The following is a 23,544-nucleotide window of genomic DNA, read 5'->3' on the forward strand; positions in this document are numbered from 1 at the left end:
TTAACAGAAGTGGCATACTTATGTTTCTTGGCAACAGAATACACATAACCTAAATTCACCAATGGTGACATTAAGTACATTCACAATGTCGTACAACCATCAATTATCCAGTTCAAAAACGTTTCATCACCTGAAAAGGAAACCCTGTAGCTATTAAGCAGTCACTCCCCACCGTCCCCTCCCTCAACCCCCAGCAACTACCAATCTGCTTTTTCTCTTAAGGACTTGCTGATTCGAATTTTTGAATGAGTGGAATCTTAAATATGTGGCCTTTTAATCTGGTTTCTGTCACTTGGGATGTTTTCAAGCTCCATCCATGTTTTAGCGAGCATCAAGACTTCATTCTTTTTTATGTGTGAGTGACATTCCATAGTGTGGATACACAGTATTTTATCTATTAATCAGCCACTAGGCGTTTGGGTGGTTTCCACCTTGTGCCTGCTGGGAATAACGTGAAAGTTCTGTGTGGGCATAAGACCTTTAAGGGGTGGAGTTGCTGGGTCATAAGTTCCTGTTTTGAGGAACTGATAAACTCTTTTCCAATGCAGCTGCTCCATTTCATATCCCCGTCCCTGCTCCAACCAAAGCGCAAGAGTTCTCGTTTCTCTACCAACACATGCTTGCGTCTCTTTAATTACAGCCGCTGTTGGGTGTGGAGTGGTACCTCACTGTGGTTATGACGTGCAGATCCCTAATGGCTAATGATGCTGAGCATCTTTTCATGTGCTCCTTGGCATTCTTCCTTTTTTTTTTTTTTTAAATTGAGGGATAGTTGATTTGCACTGGCCTCCTTACTTTTAATAATCTGTTAAGTCATTCAGACCAGGAAAGAGTACCTGAGGAAGTGCGTTTACTTCCAAATGGCTGAAGACCAGAAACATTCAGAACCCCTCCTGGGCTCACAAGGAACCGCCCACGACCCCCACAGCGCCCCCAGCGTGCTTGAGAACAGGAGTCCGGCAGCGTCAGGGCAGGCCGCACCCACACCGCGATTCCGACCACTCCGCCCTTGACCCCTGTGGTCCTCCCCTCAGCCGGTCACAGCGGCCACACCCTGTGCGTGTCTGGAGCCTCTGACCAAAGCCACTCTTCCTTGGCGTAAAGTCCCTCCGCCTCCTCTTTCTGCGTTAGCACTTCGTGTTTTTGTTTCTGCCTCCTAATTTCAGGCCGAGCAGAGCGCCACGAATAGAGTAAGCCGCCTGCGAGGGTTTGGGAGCGGGCGCAGGCGGCTCTCGTCAAAGGGACAAGGCGGTCACGGGGCGGCGCCCCGAGGGCCGCCCCACCTCGCGGAGACCTGACGATGGCGGTGCCCCCGACCCGCTGCTCTCCGGCAGCATTTCCTTCTCCAGGGGATCTTCCTGACTCAGGGACTGAACCCGCATCTCCTGCATGGCAGGTGGATTCTTTCCCGCTGAGCCACCGGGGAAGCCCTTTCATACCTGTGAAAAGTGAAAGCGAAGTCGCTCAGTCGTGTCCGACTCTTGTGACCCCATGGAGTGTAGCCTACCAGGCTCTGGTCCATGGGATTCTCCAGGCAAGAGTACTGCAGTGGGGTGCCATTTCCTTCTCCAGGGGATCTTCCCGACCCAGGGACTGAACCTGGGTCTCCCGCACTGCAGGCAGACGCTTTACTGCAGGCAGACGCTTTACCATCTGAGCCGCCAGGGAAGCTTCATACCTGTATTTTTGCTAATTATAATACATCACTGCACATACGGTTACTTCAAAGCTGGGAGAAGAAATATCTTTCTTATAACCTCTCTGTAGAAAGGTACAATTTACAATACAGAACACCTTCTCACAGTTTTAGGAATTTATATATATATCAATATGCCTGGGGGCTTCCCAGGTGGCTCAGTGTAAAGACCCCACCTACAATACAGAAGACGCAGGTTCAATCGGGAAGATCCCCTGGAGGAGGGCATGGCATCCCATTCCAGTATTCTTGCCTGGAAAATCCCATAAAAAGAGAAGCCCGGTGGGCTGCAGTCCATGGGGTCACAAAGAGTTGGACATGACTGAAGCAACTGAGCATACCAGTGTGCCTAGATGATATATGGACTTCCGTGGTATGTGTTTATATAGATGTTATAAATTATATATTCACAAATTGTAAGCCCATCTTTCTCCATAGTTAGACCTTTTTTGCTTCAAAAGAGGAACAATTGCCACTTGAAAATTGAAATGGTAAGTCATTTACAAAGTTGGAATAAATGGTCATGTAATAAGTGTTTCTACTATGAAATACAAAGCCTTGATTATATCTGATGAAAAACACAAAATACAGACTTCCTGCATGAAGAATCAGTTTCAGATTGTATGATGCTTTACTATTTTACACAACCTTTTATTTGAACTATAATGGACAGGATGATCTGACACCATAAAATTAATCACGTCAGAAAAAGCTCCTCTTTTCGACACATAGAAAATTACATCAGCGTAATAGGCTGCACCGCTGGCAGACTTCCTGGGCGCCAATTAACCTGCCATTAACCAGATGAGGGAGTTCGGCAAGTTATCTAACTCTCTTTGAATACCAGTATCCTCATCTGTAAAATGAAAACAATAATACCACCTGCTTTAGAGAATTATCACAGTGAGCAAAGGAGTTCATATGCATTTGGCAGGCACAAAGTTAAGCAAATAAAATAAATTCCTTATTAACTCTTTCCTATTTTTGTGGGAAAGAGTTTAATCTCTTTAAAGTGAGCCTTACATGCAACTAAAAGATAAATGGTTTTGATCAATAACAACTGCTTTGGCTCAACTTAGCTTTCTCGTTGCCTCTGGTATTAATTCTATTTTACCTAAATTTTAGGAATCTGTTTGAGATACTTCTCTGAATAAACAACATTTCTTTAAAAATATTTTAGGTTTCCCACCCCCTGCTCTTATTTTTAAGACCCAAGACCGTCAGGTTGGATTTTGAGTGTCAACAAGACCAAAGAGTAATAAACATTTTTTTAAACTGCATATCAATAACAAAAGCAAACCTATGATTGTCTAGGTTCCCTGATGCTGAAGAGATAAAATCTGTTTTGCGCTCAATTTAGGAAATTGGCCTAAACAATTTAATAGATGCTTCAAAATAATGTAATAGCTGGCTGAATTGGAGCAAAGTAACATAGTCTAAATAGATGTAACCTTGAGGTTCTTACACCTCACAGGAAATCTGTCAGCTCCCCAAAGCAGTTTCCTTTTATTCCCTGAGAAATAAATGAGAACAAGCTTTATTTTTCTATGGTTTAAAGATGAAAAAACGGATTCAAAGTTTCTTTTGAATATTTTGCCAAAATATTTTCCCCTGACCATTTCTGTTTTCCCTTTCCAACCTTTTCCATATTTTCTAAGTTTTAAAACATAAACGTCATTTGGTTTAAGGACAAAACTGGAAGTTTCAGACAAACTTCAGTTTCCTTTTTTAAACGAGCACTGTTCCTGGAGTGGAACTGTGTACCTGCGATAAAGATTTATGTGCACAGTTCCAGGTACACACCCTGACGACCTGAGTCTCATGAACATTATTCATATGACTTACTCTTTGACAAACACAGTGGATTAAAATATTTTACCTGCCAAATCCTGGCTGCAGAGCTCTGGTCTTTGGCTTTGCGTTTGTTTGTTCGTTCCTCCCTCCTGACAGGGCAAGGCAGTTTTGCCCCTGAGCTGTTTGCCCGCTGTGGTTCCTGGGACTGTGCTGTGATGTGTGTGAAACCCCAGCACTTAGCAGCAGTCTGTAGAAACAATCCCAGAAAGTGCAGTCCTAAACCCAGGTGGTTAAGCAGCTGCTCTTTCTTTGGAGAGAAGGATATCGAAACGCCTCACATGGTCGCTGGTCTTGACTTAAGCAGCGGGATGGCCCTACAGGCCTTCCACTGTCAGATAAGGCCTGCCAGGGGCCAGGCCACAAACAGTTCAGGTCTCAGCGGCCAAAATCCTCTGCACCCTGACAGCAGCTGCAGACAACCATGAACAAGTGGGCACGGCCGGGTCCCACTCACATCTCAGTTACCTATCGGTGCTGGCCACCCCTTGGCTCTAGTTTGCTCAGTTAAGGTACGACTGATGAAAGGTGAGGCTTCAGTAAAATGAATTTGAAGGCAATTTCAAAATATATGCTAATTCTTATTAGAATCTTCAAGTGATAAGAGAGCAGTTAGCACAAAAATGATTAAAATGTGGCATTTCTCTTGAATCATTAAAATATTTTTCTATCAGTTTCAATTACAGTTGAGAAAAAGTAATGACACATTTTCTCAATATTTTCTACAATAGGAGAACACACTTTATTCATAAGGGACCTTTAAGTTTCGAAAGAAAACCATCAGGAATGACTTCCTTGGGAAAAGGATATATAACTAACCTATAGAAAATTAAAACCTCCTGTTATTTCTTAAGTTTTAGACAATTAGAATAGCTTATAACTTTTAGATATTTAAAGTATTTTCTATAAAGTCTGAGTCACTTCCCCACAAAATTGGCAGAATACCTTTGTATGAATATGACAGAAAATAAAGGAGCATTTCTATTGCTTTGCAAATTCTAAATATCTTACAAGAGTTTTATCAAATGGTAAGTCCTATTATATCAACTATTTTTATTTTCTAAGAAGTAAACATAATTTAAATCAGAGAAGCTCCACTATTACTTGGCATTTCTACTTTTCATTTCTTGGTGACTTTCAATGACAAAACTTTTATACCTCCATAGGCGACCCCAATATGCAAGAGAACAATGAGATGACAAAAAAAACCCTTCCAGAAAGACTCTCTCATGAATGATAATCAAGAGGCGCTACAAAGCATCAGCAGAATTAGACTGTCAAGAACCCCAAACTACATAGATAATAAAAAGGATCAAAACAGAAAACAAAGCTTTTTTTAAAAGTTGATCAGCAAATGCAGTAACTAAAAGACAAATAACCCAATTAAAAATGGGCAAAGATCTGAACAGACCTTTCTCCAAAGATATGAAATGGCCAGTAAGAATGTGAAAAGATGCTTGATATCATTAACTACTAAGGAAATGTGAATCAAAAAAAGTCCAAATGCGGCAGTACTTCATACTTCCTAGGACGGCTGTAATAAAAACCAACAAACCAAACAGACAGTAACAAGCGTTGGCAAAGATGTAGAGAAACTGGGCCCCTCATACACGGCTGGTAGAATGTATGTGCTCAGGTGCTCTGGCATGTCCAACTCTTTGTGGCCCCAAGGACTGAAGCTCTCCAGGCTCCACCTGTTCATGGAATTTTCCAGGCAAGAATACTGGAGTAGGTTGCTATTTCCTACTCCAGTGAATCTTCCCGAGCCAGGGATTGAACCCTATCTATCGTGTCTCCTGCATTGGCAGGCAGATTCTTTACCACTAGTGCTATCTGGGAAGTCTGGTGGAATGTATAACGGTGCATTCCATTTGAAAAACAATCTGGCAGTTTCTCAAAGGGTTATATTTAGAGTTACGATATGAACCAGCAATTCCACTCCTAACTGTATACCCAAGAGATGGAAAAATGTAGGTAAACACAAAATTTGTACACAAATGTTCATAGCAGCAGTATTTTTAGTAGCTAAGAGGGAGAAGAAACCCAAATGTCCATCAACTGATAAAATTAAATGTGGTAGATCTATACAATATTCCATTTATATGAAATGTTTAGCAAAACCATACCCATAATAGACAAAATATATTAATGGTTAAATATGGCTGGAGCTGGAGGTGAATGGGAAGTGACTGCTAATGGGTATGAGATTTCGTTTTGGAGTGAGAAAAATATTCTGAAGTTGACTCTGATGATAATTTAAAACTTTGTGAATATACTAAAAATCACTAAACTATATTACTTTAATGGGTGAACTGTACTATGTATTAATTAGATCTCAGTAAAACAATTATAAAAATATAATAAAATTAATTTGGATAGTAATGAGACAGAATGAAATTGAAAACAACAGAATTGACTTGAAAAAATCTAAATGCCATAGACAGTAGGCCTTTCGAAAACACCGTATCTGAAAATGCACGGATAAAAATGTGTAAGAACTTCCAAAAACACCTACAAAACAGTGCTAACAGAAATTTTTAAAGTTCCAAGTCAGTTTTCCATTTCTTCATACATTTATAACTGACAGTAAGAGAGTTTTTAGTGTTTCTGACAAACATTTTTAAAGGTCACAGGACAATCATAATTTCTCCCACTGATTAAGATGGCTTTGCATAGTTTTAACTTGTATGGCCATCTTGTGGTCTTGCTTATATTTAAAATTAATGAGTTAAATGTATCATTTCAGAAATTAGAAAAGAACAGTAGAGTAATCCCAAAGATGGTACAAGGAAGAAATTAAGGGTAAGAGTAGAGATTAATGAAATAGAAAATGAAGATACAATAGAGAGAATTGAAAAAATCTGTTCAGGAGTATCCAAGGATAATCAAGGCAAAATGTCTATTCTTATGAATATATCACCCACTTCATGGAAGAGAATAATGCTGATGAAAACAAGCGGCACAGATTTTTGAGTTCTCAAACACTTGTGAGCGTATGAAGTGACAAGAGAGGCATCTTTCTGGTCTAGGAGACTTCAGAACACACTCTCCCCCGTCTCCCCGCCACCCAGAATGGACCGTTCCCTCAGTCCTGCCCCACTCAGGAGGGGGCCTGCGGCAGTGCAGGCTGGCAGCGGCGCTTAGCGATGCGAGCCTCACTGAGCCTCTCTCAGGCGATGGGCACCCCACGGGAAAGGAAGACCTGGCCGGCCTCCTGGCCTGCTCACAGGGTCGTTCCTGGGCGGCACCTGGGCTGCCCACCACACTCGCCTAGAGGTCACGACCTCACAGCCCCTGCCGCCTTGCTTGGCAGCAGCGCACGTGGCTGCCCGCGGAGGTTATCTCAGCCCGAGCAGAGGCCATGACCACCACGCTGGCTCTTCTAGTCTATGGGCTCCCCGAGGAAACGCGGGCTGAGCACCCGCCCTCGGAGGTAGACCTAGGAGGTCATGTCCACTGCTCGGACTCCCGAGGATGAGACGAGGCAACGTGCTCACAGCACGCACCTACCAAGATCTGAGTTTCTACCTGAAACTCAGTCCAAAAGTTAAGCAACAGGCCTAAGAAGCCAAACGTTATGTCTGAACACTTCTTGTATTTCCATCTTCCTCGACCCATGACGCCTGGTGTTCCTGGGTGGGCCCCTAGACCATGAGCTCAAAACAGCACCCGGGCCGCCCCTCCCCAGGCTTTGGATGCTCGGACACCAACGATTCCTGGTCATCTCCTTCTCAAAGAGGTCCCGACTGAGCGGGTTCCATTTTCTTCCTCTTCAGCGACCTGACTGGCTACCTCTTTCCTTTCCCTTGGCCTCAGGGACGTGCAGTCAAGTGCGGAGGTGAGGAGCCCAGATTCTCAAGTCAGACCACCTGCTGTGTGGTCCGGGCACACACTCCCCTGCAGGTCTTAACACCAATACCACAAGGTCAGAAACCAGACAAGAGAATCTTCTTGAAAAACAAGAAAGACACAATCTACTTCAGGTCTTTCTCTTTTTCCTATGAATTGTTTCTGCTCTTCCATACAGGAATTTAAACAGAAGCAGAGTATTTTAGTCTAAACTTTAACAACAAGATAAACTAAGTGAATCAAAAGCAGAACATGTCAGGCCTCCAAAAGCAACTCCAACAAGGACAGAACTTTCTCATGGAATGGCTGTGAGTAGAAAATTAAGTATATGATACAGTGAATATATGTGAAAAGGAAAACTTGGAACAGAAATGAAACACAGCAAGTAATTTCCATCCCCTCTGAATGAAACACATACGCACGAACGCTTTCCTCACTGAAGCTGAAGTTTTAAGACTATGTTTATAACAACACGGTTGCTGTGGAAACAGTTGATTCAACAGTATGAACTCACAGCTGAATCAAGTAAGGTGTGGAACGGAAGTCTTATTCAAACAGTGGCAAGAACCATAAAACATTAAAAAGGCACACTGAATGATGGTGAGTCAAAGCACCATATGTTTTAACCTAAGGATCAGGCATTTTTTTTGCCTGATGCCTGACACAAATAGGATGTTTCTTTTTAATTAAGTTCTATTTTTGGAACCCTATAATCAGTCCAATCATCCCGCAAACATCCTAAGTTTCACTGCTTCTGTCCACATAACAGCATGTAATTTTTTTTGACACTGTGTATTTTATTAAATTCATCCACTTTGAATGGGGTTACCAGAAATCAGATCTTGCCAGAGCATGCAGAAGTTATGGCACCAACAGAAGACAACTCAGGGTTTTGAAAAATTTCTGCATGTAACCGATTCTATTACATATCGCAGTACTGGCTTACTCATTTAGCATCACTTCAGGCTTAGCTTTTGGCTACAGGTTTTAAGACTATGAACTCTTTAAGTACAAAAGGTGTCAGAGAATGTTAACAAGGGCCCAGATCCACTGCCTTACCCAGCAGCCCAGCCTCCAACCCCAGAACCGTCACCACACCTCGAACTTGTTCCGAGGCTTTTATGGGTCAGTTAAGAGCTTTCCAAGCGATCTTGGAAAAACACTGTATCTAAAAAACCCTCAAGACACTTAGCACAGAAACCCATTATCTGAACCTTAAACACATGCTCCTTTGCCCCTCCTCTGCTTCCTGGTCCACTTTTTAACTGGAGAGGGACGTACTTTTCTTTAAAAAGGAAGTACACACACTGTACCAATCCTTTCCTCTGGTTTTCTGAACCCTTCAAATTCTGACACATACTGTAAGTCTGAAATGTTACCTTTTGTCAAGTAAGATGTGTTCAACAAGTTTTTAAAATGATGCTTCTATGTGAGGCTCTGGAGACGGCACAGTGAGCGAGTTTTGTACGGAGAAGCCTCGGCGCGCCCGGGTGTGGCTGCCCGCACCCTCCGCGAGTGCACAGGGGATCCATTCATACCAGCAAAGCCAGAAAAATCACAACCCAGGGCGACAGGGGAAGCAGCGACGGCCAAGAGCAGAGCGTAAAGGAGCCGGACTCTGCGTGGTGACTCACAGGAAACGCTCTGCCAGCGGCGGGAGGCCCGGTGCTCACCCCTCCAGTTAGGAATCTAGGTCAAGGCTCCCGGGCTTCACGCTTCAGGGGGGACCTGGGGCCCAAACCTCAGGGGCAGAAGCGCAGTTCCCAGTGGCCTGCCCTCATCTAAGCCTCCACCGCGGACAGGCCGCAGAGAAGTCCATCACCGCAGAGGCGAAGGAACCCGAGTGCCCCCTTTCTACTCTGGATTTGTGCCACTTCCCCATGTGCTCTTCTCCAGGTTCGCAGGACGGCAGCCCAGGAACCGCGGCTCAAGTTAGGTGGACAGGTAATGGACGGTTAGCTCACCCAGCTCTGTTGACACGGGGGACCCGGTGGCAATCTCCCCAATCTTGGCCACTCCATCGTAGTAGGCTCTTCCTGCCAGGATCATAGCTAGAGAGGGAAGGCGGCACACAGTCACTTACACACAGAAAGGAGGAAGCGATACAGGTTTCCTTCCAAACACCTGAGTCCCTTGTGGCCAAGGCGAGTGTGGCTGAGAGGGCAGGGGTGGTGCTCGAGAGCTGTGCTGGGTGGCGGACCCCCACACCAGACAGCACCCAGGGCACCCTTGCCTCTGACCAGCCCTGGGAACCTTCAGCTGCAGGGGCTGGAGGCCCAGAGGAGCTGCTCTTGACGCCAGTCCCAGAGCGGTTGTGTTCCTAACACAGGCTCAAGGCTGGGACATGTCCACTCCAGCCAGCTGGTCACTTACAGCAACACAAGCCTGCAACCCTGTTAGCTGGAGGGGCTTGTATGGGGTAGCCTAGGCACCGGGGCCTTTGACGGCATTTTTACCTTTTCCTGTTGAAACAGATAATCTAAGGCACAAGCAACTACCATATTGTTGCCAGGAGAAAACTGTATGAAATCTGAAATACATTATCATTTCAAAAAACAACGCAATTACCTGAAAAATAACCTAATGCTCTGCTTTTCTTTCCCCTCCTTTTTGGCAGAGACAGGAAAACTTATCTTAAAAATCACATTTCTCCTTTAAAACAGAGTCTGAAAACTACATTATAAGGTATAGAAATCTGCTTTTGATTTGGTTTACTTTTTCTTTCCTTTTTTTTGGGGGGTGGGCGGTGGTTGGAGAGCATGTCAGAAGCAAGACAAATCTGGGTTTGAATCCCACTGTTACTTCCAACGACCTAACATGACCTTGTTGGGCAAGTTAGTTTCTTTTCGGAAACAAAGGATGTTAATTTAAAAACGCCATAAGAGCATGTGTACTGGACAAACTAGTCGAAGCTGCTAATACCAATCCCTTCTCTTACTGTACAGCAGGCTGGGTTTCAGGAGACTGACGGTATGCAGTAAGCAAGATTTTCAATAAGACCTAGGCTATTTAGTGTGACTTTGGAGAAAATATTTTATCTTGCTCAAAGGCTGGCTTCTTACACAGACCTCACTTTGCCTGGGAGCCTTGGAGATCACAGGATTTTGGAGATAAAAGAGCCCTAAGCAATCTCCTCTCACTGAGAAGAAAATCTGAGGCCACACCAGCCACTCTGCCCCAGTGTAGAGCAGGAATTGTTTTCAAAGATGGATTTTAAAAGATATTTCAAGTTGAAAAAAGGTGGAAGAGGTCATAGACTTAATTAACCTACAAGTCTCGTTGAAGATGCTGCTGCTGCTGCTGCTAAGTTGTGTCAGTCATGTCTGACTCTGTGCAACCCCACAGACAGCAGCCCACCAGGCTCCTCCGTCTCTGGGATTTTCCAGGCAAGAACACTGGAGTGGGTTGCCATTTCCTTCTCCAATGCATGAAAGTGAAAAGTGAAAGGGAAGTCACTCAGTCGTGTCCGATAGTATTACTGTAATGGTCTACCACAGTATTATTTCATAAGACTGAGGATGGCAGAAAGCAAAGGACTAAAGAGCCTCTTGATGAAAGTGAAAGAGGAGAGTGAAAAAGTTGGCTTAAAACTCAACATTCAGAAAACGAAGACCATGGCATCTGGTCCCATCACTTCATGGCAAATAGACGGGAAAACAAAGGAAACAACGGACAGACTTTATTTTGGGGGACTCCAAAATCACTGCAGATGGTGACTGTAGCCATGAAATTAAAAGACGCTGGCTCCTTGGAAGAAAAGTTATGACCAACTGAGACAGCATATTAAAAAGCAGAGATATTACTTTGCCAACAAAAGTCCATCTAGTCAAATCTATGATTTTTCCAGTAGTCATGTGTGGATGTGAGTGTTGGACTATAAAGAAAGCTGAGGGCTGAAGAATTGATGCTTTTGAACTGTGGTGTTGGAGAAGACTCTTGAGAGTCCCTTGGACTGCAAGGAGATCCAACCAGTCCCTCCTAAAGGAGATCAGTCCTGAATATTCATTGGAAGGACTGATGCTGAAAAGCTGAAACTCCAATACTTTGGCCACCTGATGTGAGGAACAGACTCATTTGAAAAGACCCTGATGCGGGGAAAGATTGAGGGCAGGAGGAGAAGGGGACAACAGAGGATGAGATGGTTGGGTGGCATCACCGTCTCAATGGACGTGAGTTTGAGTAAACTCTGGAAGTTGGTGATGGACAGGGAAGTCTGGCGTGCTGCAGTCCATGGGGTCGCGGGGAGTTGGACACGACTGAGTGACTGAACTGAACTGAGGATAACCATAAAGCATAATTATCAAAAAAATAGCAACAACAAATAGCATTTAGGTAGACTCTCCAAATCGCTACTTAAGTTAATTCATCTACCAGACGGCATCACAGGGTGCTGATGTTACCACCCTGTTTCATGCAGGGGAGCAGAGCAGAGACATTCTGGGCCAGACCCAAGGTCAGTGAAGAAACAGAGGCAGTGCGCGCAAGGGCAGCTGGCGTGGTCACTTCCTCAGTTCACATCATGGTGCTTTCTGACTCTTTGGTCTCAGCTAGCACTGAAGAAGAGGTGACTCCACCTAAAAACAAGGCTTATAGCCAGTAAGCTGTCAAGTTGATATATGTAATATTTTAGTGGGAAGATTTAAAATGTGAGGTACTGATAAGCTGAAAAGCGAATTAGCAGGAGAAGGGTAATACAGGATTACACAACACAAACAAAATTTTTGGTCTGTATCCACAAACTACATTGAAATTTTTTCAATTTCAACAGTTTCAAATTTTTCCAGTTTCACTAACTGTTGACTTATATTTAAAACTATTAAACCTTCTTAGTCTAGTAAAATATCCTGCTTTTATGATAAAACTGTGTTAATGTAAAAATTATTTATCCAGAAAAAAAAGAAACTGGTATTTTCATAATTGTGCTTCCTCTTATGAATATATTAGAGATTTTATACCAGCTACTGTTTTAAGGAATGAAGCTTATTAGTTTTCATTTAGTGGCTGACCAGCTATTTCATCAACCTAAACTACACACTTCCACCAGAAAAATTTTCCTTAAAATATGTTTTCACTAAGTTACAGTTCTGCTCAAAAAGCTTCAGTGGCCTCCCACTGCCCAGGGGGAGCCTGTCTCACTCCACAGAGTTCATCGTGGATTTTTACAATTGTGGCCTTCAATGAATCATACCTCCCAGCTGGTGGTGTTGTCTAGGACACAGAGGAGTGGTTTGGTCATGTGACTTGCTTTGGCCAATGGGGTAGAAGCAGGCATAACTCCCACGGGGCTTGTACTCTTGGGACAGCCAGCCAGGCCTGAGAAAGGAGGTGAGCCCAGCCCTGGCCCCAGCTGATTCTGACTGCAGTGCAGAGTCTCGGGCATACAGGCAACTGTACTGCTTTTACAGGACCATTGGAAATAGCGAACTATTGTCATCTGAAGCCATCAAACTCAGGGGCAGCGCGTTACACAGCAACAGGTAACCGATGCTGCATCCACATACGCTAATAATGGGACCTCGTTCCACCTTAAGTCTGCTACTCCCGCGCGCTCTGCACCCATGCGGGTGCGGACCCCGGGGCTCGGCTTGCAGGCTGTCTCTTCCGTCTGGAGCACGAGAGAGCAGCGGCTGCCTGCTGCCACCTGTCAGCCCGCTCAGCTCCCGCACGCCTCCTGCCTGCTCTTCTCCTGACTTCCTGCTCAGACCCCCTGATTGTGCTCTTCATGAGCAGTGCCTGCTGCCTGACTGCACACGTGGCATCGTTGACTGTACTACAGATTCTTACCAAGGACTTGACATGTTTTATTGAAGTTTCTCAGTGGCTTCAGCTAAAAACAGATGGCCTGCAGAAATTCTGGAAACACCTTACGAAGTGCAAAATAGGCCTCAGGAGGTATTAAAGTGATAAGAGGCCTCTGGGGAGAAGTCCTGTTAGCAGGAGGCTAAGCTGTGGGCTGTTCACTGCATCACTTTATAAATCTCTGTCTCAGAGAGGCAGCTCATGCTAGAAAGGAAAAAAACAACTGCAGGTCAGAATGCTCTCCTTCATGGTGATGGATAAGGTGACAACTTTGTGTTCTTGTGACTGGGTGATCATCAGGGGAGAAAAAAGTAAAAGTGTTAGTCGCTCAGTCGTGTTCAACGCTTTGTGACCCCATGGACTGTAGCCTGCCAGGCTCTTCTGTCCCTGGAATTCTCCAGGCAAAAATACCGGAGTGGGTAGTCATTCCCTTCTCCAGGGGATCTTCCTGACTTAGGGATCACACCGGAGTCTCTAGCATTACATGTGGATTCTTTACCTTCTGAGCCACCAGGGAAGGCCCCCACCCCCTCATCAGGGGAGAATCAGCTTGCAAAACAAGGCTCCAGCTTGTTAAAAGAGGGAGGCACCCACAGAAGTTGTCCATACTGCCGGGGGCGTGAGGGAGGAAAAGGCCAGGCCTGCTGCACTTCCTGACACTGGACACCAGCCGAGAGCACCAAGATCCAGAGGAAAGTCAACAAGCAGTTTATGGGGGCAGCGACTGCAACAGCAAAGCGCCTGTCATCCAACGTCCCAAGTCTTGCCAGCACCTCCCCTTTCCTGGCACATGCTCAGGCTGAGGGTGTGAGGGCGCAGGTTTATTTTCAAAACATCACCAGGGAGCAGCTGGAGGTGGGGGTATTGTGAAGGACAGAAGCAAGACGGGAAGAAGAGACACAGAGCTTGACCTGAAGGCTTCTTCAAATCTCAAACTGTTGGAAACTAAACTTTCTAGTTTGGTCCTAGTGAATCAGGGCAGACGGTAAAACTGGGATCTGAATGTTTGGCGGAGGGTGACACGTGCTACATACGGAGAATGGTTCTGACCGTGTTAGAATTTGATGATTATTTTCAAGGTGATCACTGACAACACCCGCCTTGGGGAGGGGAATGCACGTGTAGACGCACTTCACCTTCCTCAAACGGAATCTGTTCAAACCAGCAACTGACTCTAGTTCACAGAGAGACAAAAGCTAATGCTTGAGTCCATTTTAAATGAGAATCTAAGTTCAACTTTTAATTTAGATGTTTTTCTACTCAGGCTAAACATCTATTTCTCATATTACTAGCAAAAGTGATACATTGCCCCCCCACCAATGATACACTCAAAGATACAGAAATTCTTCTATATAAATAAAAAGGAGAGTAATTCCTATGCTTTAGGATCCTAACATTTTAACTACCTTTTTAATATATTGGTTTACAAAGAATCTGGTTTATAAAGTAGAAACCATGTTTATATTTTAATGATATAAAAGATTAAGCAGTTTCAAAAAGCAAAATCTGATATTTAAGATATGCCACTTATAGTAGTCTATTATTCAATTCAGTCATTTCAAATAAACTAATATCCTACCATTGAAAAGTTCTGTAGATTAATTATAAACAGTACCAATTTAAAGATATTTTAGAAATTAAGTAGCAAGTATTTAAAAATAATTAAGTAAAATATTTAACGAGTGGCTTTTGTATGCCCTCTATATTTATAAATTTAGAAAACAGACACTTACCATTAACAGCTTTTTCATAATTTTTTCCTAGGTTTATTAAATTTCGTAGCCCAGGATTGAACTGTTCCATTACATTCTGAAAAGCAAACAAAAAACCAAATTAAGAAAATAAGTGACCACTAGACCAAGTAACCTTTAGAGGTTGTCATCTGCATAGCCGAGGATCCCCATGTGTACCCAGTGGTACCGTCCACAAAGTCATGGATGCTGATTCAAAAGCAGGAAAGAGGACATCCATCCTGACTGAGGGAACTGGTGCGGCCACGTGACCCTGGCCACGCCTGCCCTGGAGCTGCCTAGGACGGACTGTGAATGGAGTCTGCAGCAGACATACAGTCCCCACAAAGCACACCCTGCAGGGGGCTGTCAGTTCAGAAGCCAGTGCTCCTTTTGGGTTTAGGTAAGTTAATGGCCATCACACTAGTAATAGGAAACACGGGTGCATGACAGGAACTTAAGTATACGGACAGTGTTTTGGCTATCAATAAAGATTTTTGGTCCATTAAGAAGGCTGAGTGCCAAACAATTGATGCTTTCAAACTGTGGTGTTGGAGAAGACTCTTGAGAGTCCCCTGGACTGCAAGGAGATCAAACCAGTCAGTCCTAAAGGAAATCAAGCCTGAATATTCGTTGTAAGGACTGATGCTTAAGTTGAAGCTCCAATACTTTGGCCACCTCACCTGATGCGAAGAGGCAACTCACTGGAAAAGACCCTGGTGCTGGGAAAGATTGAAGGCGGGAGGAGAAGAGGGTGGCATAGGATGAGGTGGTTAGATAGCATCACTGACTCAATGGACAGGAATTTGAGCAATAGAACAGACATTTCTAAGAGCTATTTTTGCTCTGCCTAATTACTAGGAGGGGGATGGGTGTGGATGGCTCTAGGACACAGGACAGCCGGGAACGTTCTTTGTAGGTGGGCACTGGCATTTTCTCCCGGCCATCAGTTCATTTGTTACGTATTTGTGGAGTAGGCACCAGGCCCTGTGCTCACAGCCGTGGAGGTGGAGATGTGGTTTCCCATTCTGGGCTTCATGATGCTCTCATCTCTGCAGATGTCATGGATTTCATTTTTAAAAGCGTAATTTCTACATCAAGAGAAGGTCATAAACAGAGAGAGAAGTGCTATGACAAGTATAAGACAGGCAACTATTTAGAACATTAAAAATGCTATCCTAAATCTGATCTTACAGACAAGAAATCATTCCTATGAGGCTCTGAATATATTTGGTGACTGAATATATTTGTCCCACCTACAAACAATAAGCTTCACAATATTAATCTTTCCAGGTAGGCCAGTCAAATCCTCTTTACTGCCTGCCTCCACCAAAATGTGTACCTTGTTTGTAGAGGCCCAAGCAACAAAGAATAAAAAAACCACACAACTTTCACAGGGGTGAAAACATGACGCATGTATTCTTGGGGATAAAGAGGTTCTCCATTACATGTTGTGGGGGAGAAAGAACATAATAACTTTTATTATAACTGTTCTTTATTTAAAAACATTATAACTTTTATTTAATATTATTAAAAGTTTATTTATCAACTTTTATTTTATTAGATGCATTTTATTAGACACTGATAGAGGCTTATCATGGAAAATAATCCCTGCCTCAACCCTTCCCCCTCCCTGGCCTTACTCCCATGTAACAGCTCCACTGAAAGTGCTCTTTTGTATTTACTGCCATCGTTTTGATTAATATTCTTGACTTTGAACAATAATCACTGGCCTTCTGCTATGGTAAACAACTCTACTTTCCTTGTTCCCAGTCTTTTCTACATAACAGCAGTTTCCTGGCAAATCAATAGTCAATATTTATTAAACTTTGTAAATACTGGTCACTACAATGCAAAGAATGTACCAAGAATTGTGCTTCCTTTCTCGCTACACCTTTTTGTTTCTCCTGAGATTAACAAGTCTCATTCCAATGCTTCCTTAGATTTTTCCATGCATCTTCCTCACACTCCATGAAATCTAACAGAAGCCTATTGATATTTTTCAAGCCGAAGTTGTCAGTTAATCTTCAATTCTTTTTTTTTTTCCTCCCAGAACGTCCCCAAGGACTCTCTGTCCTCCTGCTCAGCCCAGCATGACCGTTTCCTGCCACGCTGTTGCCCTCACTGTCCCTTTTTGGTCCTCCATGTGAGAGAGTCTCATTAGCTGGGTTCCACATCTTCCTCTTTCTTCATTCATCCCGATTTGCTGGAGGTCATTCTATAAGAATGATCTGAGAAATGACATAGGAGGTAGGTGTAAGTCCCCATGTGTCTGAAATCATATTCACCTTGATGTTTGATTGGTATTTTGCTGGGCAGAGTATTTCAGGTTGAAAGTGATTTTCCCTCAGGATTTAAAAGATACTGCTCCTTATATATTATTGTCTTTATTTCTCTTAAATAATTTTATTTGTTTTCAGCTGTGCTGGGTCTTTGTTGCTGCACAGGCTTTTCTCTAGCTGCAGCAAGCACAGGCTCTAGGGCGTGCCAGTAGCCGAGGCTCCTGGGCTCGGGAGCACAGGCTCAGCAGCTGTGGCGCACCAGCTTAGTTGCTCTGAGGCCTGCTGGATAAGGAGGACTCCTTACCACTGAGTCACCAGGGAAGCCCTCCACTGTCTTTATTTTATTTTTGATTTATTTTTTACTTTACAATACTGTATTGGTTTTGCCATACATCAACATGAATCCGCCACGGGTATACATAAGTTCCCACTCCTGAACCCCCCTCCCACCTCCCTTCCCATACCATCCCTCTGGGTTATCCCAGTGCACCAGCCCCAAGCATCCTGTATCCTGCATCGAACCTAGACTGGCAATTCATTTCTTATATGATATTATACATGTTTCAATGCCATTCTCCCAAATCATCCTGCCCTCTCCCTCTCCCACAGAGTCAAAAAGTCTGTTCTGTACATCTGTGTCTCTTTTGCTGTCTCGCATACAGGGTTATCGTTACCATCTTTCTAAATTCCATATATATGTGATAATATCCAGTTTTGCTACTGAGAAGTCAGCTGTCATTTGTATATGACTTTTTTTTTTTTTAATGTGATGGCGCAGGGGAAGGGGCTTATTCCTAGAACGCTTCTCTTTATTCCTGTGTTCTGAAACTACAGTGGTCTGTCTCACTGTGGGTATTTTTAAATTTACTTTACTGGCACTCAAGCAGACCCTATCCATAGAGAAAATCACATGCTTCAGGTCTGAAAAACGTTCCTGTTTGATTCTCATCTCTTCATTCTCTGGAACTCTGAGAAGGATTTTATATAACCTGGATTTATTCTCTAATCATCTTACCCTTTTCCTCTGATTCTTCGTTTTTTTGTTCTGTCTCTGACAGATAGCCTCAACTTTACTTTCCAACTCTTCTGTTTTTAAAACTTTTGATATATTTTTGGGCTCTTTCAAGTTTTTTGATTATTCCTTTTAAAAGGCATCCTGTTCTTGTTTTATGGATGTGGTATCATCTCTTATCTGAGTAAACTGTAATTTGAAGGGTATTATCTGCCAGTCCCCCACTGTTTGGTATCTAACTGTCTTTCATGTTGGAGGCATTCCTCAAATGTCTGGTGATCCTTGACTATCAGTTTGTATTTAGGAATCAAGCCCTAAAACGCTGGCTGGAAGTGTGTGCACGTGCATTCAGGGTGGCTACTGACTAGGCAGCTTCATTCTAAACAACTGGACAGCAAGTCAGCTGTAAAGAAACTGGACAAGAGACAGTAACCAAGGGCCACTGAGACTCTCCAGAGAAACTTCTAACTTCCCATCCCTTGGGGGTGGGAGGGAATGGCAGTCACCAGGGAGTCGGCTTTCCCAGGTCTGGAAGGCGGTTGGGTATCCCACAGCTCACTGTGCTGACTTCTGAGTTTCAGTCCCTCGGCTGGGGACTGAGACTGCACCTCGGCTGCCAGGCAGAAGGAGCAGCTGTGACAGTGGCGGCTGGCGCAGGCAGGGGGCCTGGAGGCGAGCTGCCTGAGTCACGCCTGTCCTGGCCCTGCGGCTCCCTCCTCCTGAGGGGCCTGCTCCGCAGCCTGGGCGGCTCTCTGGGGTGAAGGGCTCAGTTCTCTGCGGCGCTCCTTTCTTCAGGGTAAGGCAGTTATCACACCTCTGTCCATCTCTATCACCCCAAATTTCTTTAGGCTTTTAGTCAATAGATATTTCCTTTCTCAGGTGTCTACACTATGGATTTACAGGGGGTTTAAGTTCCTTTGCCATCATTTTAATGTACTCTCGGAAGAGAAGAAAAACATATGAGGTCAATGGGCCACGCTTAACTGGAAGTCCACTCAGCTTGTCTTGCTGGAGCCAGTCAGCTGAGCCTCATTCACTGCCAGAAGCCATGAAGCCCCAGAGCCGAGGCTGACCTCTCACCAGTCCCCTGGCAAGCCAGTCAATCTTAGTACCTGATCATGGGGACCTGTCGCCATAGCTGCTATTTTTATCATCTTTCCTCAATTCTTTTAAGTTTTTAATTTTGAAATAGCTTAAGGTGCACAAGTAGTTATAAAAACTGTATAAAAGGTCCCATGTGTGCTTCTGCCAATGGGAACTTAGATGGCCAAAGTACATCATCTAAACCAGGAAACCAACACTGGTACAACACAGTTAAACTACAGACCTTATTTGGATTTGCCAGTTGTTATACCTCTAATTTGCAGGGTGTGTGCCTTGTTTCTATGAAATTATATCACACGTATAGATTTGTATAACCGTCACCACAATTATGGTACAGAACTCTTCCAGTAACACAAAGGTCTCCAGGATGCTACCCCTTTATAGCCCAACCACCCTGACCCCTGGCAACCGCTGATCTCAATCATCATAATTTTGTCACTGTGAGGATGTAATATAGGTGGAGTTGTACAGTATGTGGCCTTTAGAAACTGATTTTTCCACTCAGCACAATGTCCTTAAGAACCCCCCAAGTTGCTGGGTGTATCAACAGCTTATTTCTTTCTCTTCTGTCAGTGGTCCAGGGTATGGATGTATCATAGTCTATCATTGCACCGTCAACCATCTGGGTCGTTTTCAGTTTTCAGCAATTACAAATAAACCCGATATGGACAATCACGTACAAACTTGTGTGTGAACATGAGTGTCCCTATCTCTAGAATAAACACCTGGTAGTTAACTGCTGTGTCACACAGCAGGTGGATGTTTAACTTCATAGCAAACTGCCAAGCTGTTTTCCAGAGTTGGCTGTACTGTTTTACATTCCCATAGGCAATGTATGAGATTTCAGTTTTAAAATGTAATAACTTCTTTAGAAAATGGTTGCTTTCCAACAAAAAGATAAAACTATTTTGAAACATCATTTAAAATTCTTACTATAATCTTACGTGCCTGAGTCTAGGTAATATGTACAAGGATACCAATACAGAGCAACCTGCCTTCTAGCAGACAAGCAGAAAGAAGCTAAGCTCTGTGTTCTTTCCTAAGATTATTCTTAGTTCAGTTCAGTCACTCAGTCGTGTCCGACTCTTTGCAACCCCATGAATCACAGCACGCCAGGCCTCCCTGTCCATCACCAACTCCCGGAGTTCACTCAGACTCACGTCCATCGAGTCAGTGATGCCATCCAGCCATCAGCTTTACTCAAATAATGGGAAAATAGAATTTGATTTCTTGATAGAATTCTTGGACTGTTTACATATAATTCCTCTCTTAAAATTTCAAAAACAATGAATTCCAAAGTTAATACCAAGCATAAACCACTATCCAAATGATTCAACTGGAAAAAGTTCAACTAAGACAAGGGGCCACCATTTACTTCAGAGAAAACAATACAGTAATTTTTAAGCTTGGAAGATCAACATATACTTCAATTCTTTATTTTAGGTTTTGCTACAGAAATGGTTCCCCTGGAAATTCTAGCCTCTTTGAATAGTGGAAAATCCACTTCTCCACTGGCTGTTGGCCATTAATCTAGCTATTTTAGCTGAAGTACGTGTATTTTTAAACTCAGGAACAGAAATGCAGTGCAGCTGTCAAAATTCACAATTTGCAAAATTTTTATCATAGCAATGGATGTCCTTGTGAATTGGACAGGTCCTAAATTCTCAGGGGGTAGGGCAGTAGTTAGGTCAAAGGCCATGCTGTGTCAAGGCTCGCCAAGAACTGAATTGTTTATAGAGACTCAAATTTAGAATCAAGAGCAGTAATGAACAAAGCCATTTTAAGTTTGGCACTAAGAATAAAAGGCTTAAGATTCCAAGTATAAAAACAAAATACATTATAAAAGGCATTATTGGGCCAAGAATCACTATTTTGTTACCATCAATAATAAAAGCCTAGGATGTATTCCAACGTTACTGCTCAGCGAGGGGGATAATGTGTCAAAACAGTCTGAACCAAAATGAGTTTCCTCTCCATCCAGGGAAGAACATGGATCTTCTAGGCGAAAAAAGATGGCTCTGCCGTACCTGCGCTGCACCTCGTAGTGAAGAGGGCTGGTCCTGTCACAAGAGCGCTGGGCCCTCGGGGATCTGTCCCTGGCTAGTCGCCAGATGGCTGAGGAAAAGGCCACTGCAAACCTACAGGCACATCCCACCAGATTTCTAGTTGCTCTGTTTAGCTCATACAATTCCTCTGCCTCGTGCATAGTTACAGATCATAATTTTAAAAGGTATTACACAATCTTATGATGGCTTTAACTTTCTCACCATTTAGATTTTTCTTTCATTATTGAAAATTATTACCTTTACCAGTATGAAACTACAGGGTATTGATGAGACAGATAGTTAAACTTAGCTGATCTCAAATTCCTAAGCAGTAGTTTCTATCATTTCTTTTGTCAATTCTCTACAAGACCAAGGACAAATTATTTGATATTTCAGCTGTTTAACTTTTCTCAGTTGAAAAGTGTGGGTTATAGTTACACTAGAATAGCTTTAAAAGTGATTTAAGAATCTCTAATATGGGTTTTTTTATAATTTGATTCAGGTACTGTATGTATCTTTGAAATTTTTGATATTTTATTTTAAACAATCTCATGTGAATTAATCTAGCAATGTCACAAATCTTAAATAAGGCACCCTTTAATTTCATGTGACAAAAATACTTGTTCATAAGGGCTAACTATAGTTTCCAGTCATGTATGGATGTAAGAGATGGACCATAAAGAAGGCTGAGCACTGAAGAATTGATGCTTTCAAACTGTGGTGTTGGAGAAGACTCTTAAGAGTCCCTTGGACTGCAAGATCAAACCAATCAATCCTAAAGGACATCAATCCTGAATATTCATTGGAAGGACGGATGCTGAAGCTGAAGCTCCAATACTTTGACCACCTGATGTGAAGAGCTGACTCATTAGAAAAGACGCTGATCCTGGGGATGATTGAAGGCTGGAGAAGGGGATGACAGAGGATGAGATGGTTGGATGGCATCACCGACTCAATGGACATGAGTCTGAGCAAGCTCTAGGAGATGGTGAAGGAGAGGGAAGCCTGACGTGCTGCAGTGCATGGGGTCACAAAGAGTCAGACAAACGACTGAGTGACTGAACAACAACAGGGCTAACTGAGATTACTTCTAGCTAGAAGTCATTTGTATTAATAGAAAATCTCACTTCCTTCTTCCAGGTGTTGTTGGAAGCTGCAGTTTCTAGACTGACATCATCAGTATGTGATTACATCCCCTGCCTTTAGAGAAAGCTGTTGCTGTTTAGTTGCCAAGTCGTGTCCAACTCTTTTGTGACCCAATGGACTGTAGCCTCCCAGGCTCTTCTGTCCATGGGATTTCTCAGGCAACAACACTGGAGTGGGTTGCCATTTCTTTCTCCAGGGGCTCTTTCCGACCCAGGGATCAAACCCTCATCTCCTGCATTGGCAGGTGGGTTCTTTACCACTGAGCCACCTTGGGGAGCCCTTAGGGAAAGTAATGGTGAGTAAATCTAGCAAAAGGGCGGATGCCTGTGGACTAACTGATGGTCTGAAGAGCCATGTGTTCATGCCCACCTTGAATGGGGAGCAGAAGCCAAGAAAATTAGACAACTGAGATGTTTTTGTTTGAACTATTAAGTTAGAACAAAAGTACTCATATTCGAAGATATAAATACATAAAAATGCTTCCTACCAGTCGAATGTGAACAGTCTGTATGATCTGTCCAGGCTACCAGCTATCAACTTGTATTACAGATCAATTAGCATTATCTGAGTGCCGAAGAACTGATGCTTTCAAATTGTGATGCTGGAGAAGACTCTAGAGAGTCCCTTGGACAGCAAGAAGATCAAATCAGTCAATCCTAAAGAAAATCAACCCTGAATCCTCATTGGAAGGACGGTTGCTGAAGCTGAAGCTTCAATACATTGGCCACCTGATGGGAAGAGCTGACTCATTGGAAAAGACCCTGATGCTGGGAAAAATTGAAGGCAGAAGAGGGGGTGGCAGAGGATGAGATGGTTAGGTAGCATTACAGACTCAATGGACACGAATTTGAGCAAACTCCAGGAGATAGTGGAGGACAGGGAAGCCTGGTATACTGCAGTCCACAGGGTTGCAAAGAGTCAGACACGGCTTAGCAAGTGAACAACAACAGATACTATGTAACATGCCATCCCAGTAGCCAGGAACACGAGGGGCGGGGAACATGGCATAAAAACCCCATGGCCTCGAATC

The 23,544-nt window shown here is 43.5% G+C and overlaps 1 protein-coding gene across 2 annotated transcripts in view; it reads right to left on the minus strand.

The window, feature by feature from the left end:
* The window catches only part of BAIAP2L1 (BAR/IMD domain containing adaptor protein 2 like 1), a 76,530-nt gene that overhangs the window by 33,688 nt on the left and 19,298 nt on the right, over positions 1-23,544 (minus strand). For both annotated transcript variants that reach the window (XM_068968091.1, XM_068968092.1), the window contains exons 2-3: positions 14,929-15,004; positions 9,361-9,447 (exon numbers count right to left, since the gene is read on the minus strand). In XM_068968091.1, the coding sequence (XP_068824192.1) occupies positions 9,361-9,447; positions 14,929-15,004 (163 nt within the window). The remainder of the gene's footprint in view (positions 1-9,360; positions 9,448-14,928; positions 15,005-23,544) is intronic.

This window comes from Capricornis sumatraensis, chromosome 3, assembly GCF_032405125.1.
Source record: "Capricornis sumatraensis isolate serow.1 chromosome 3, serow.2, whole genome shotgun sequence".
In the NCBI taxonomy this organism is placed as follows: Eukaryota; Metazoa; Chordata; class Mammalia; order Artiodactyla; family Bovidae; genus Capricornis; species Capricornis sumatraensis.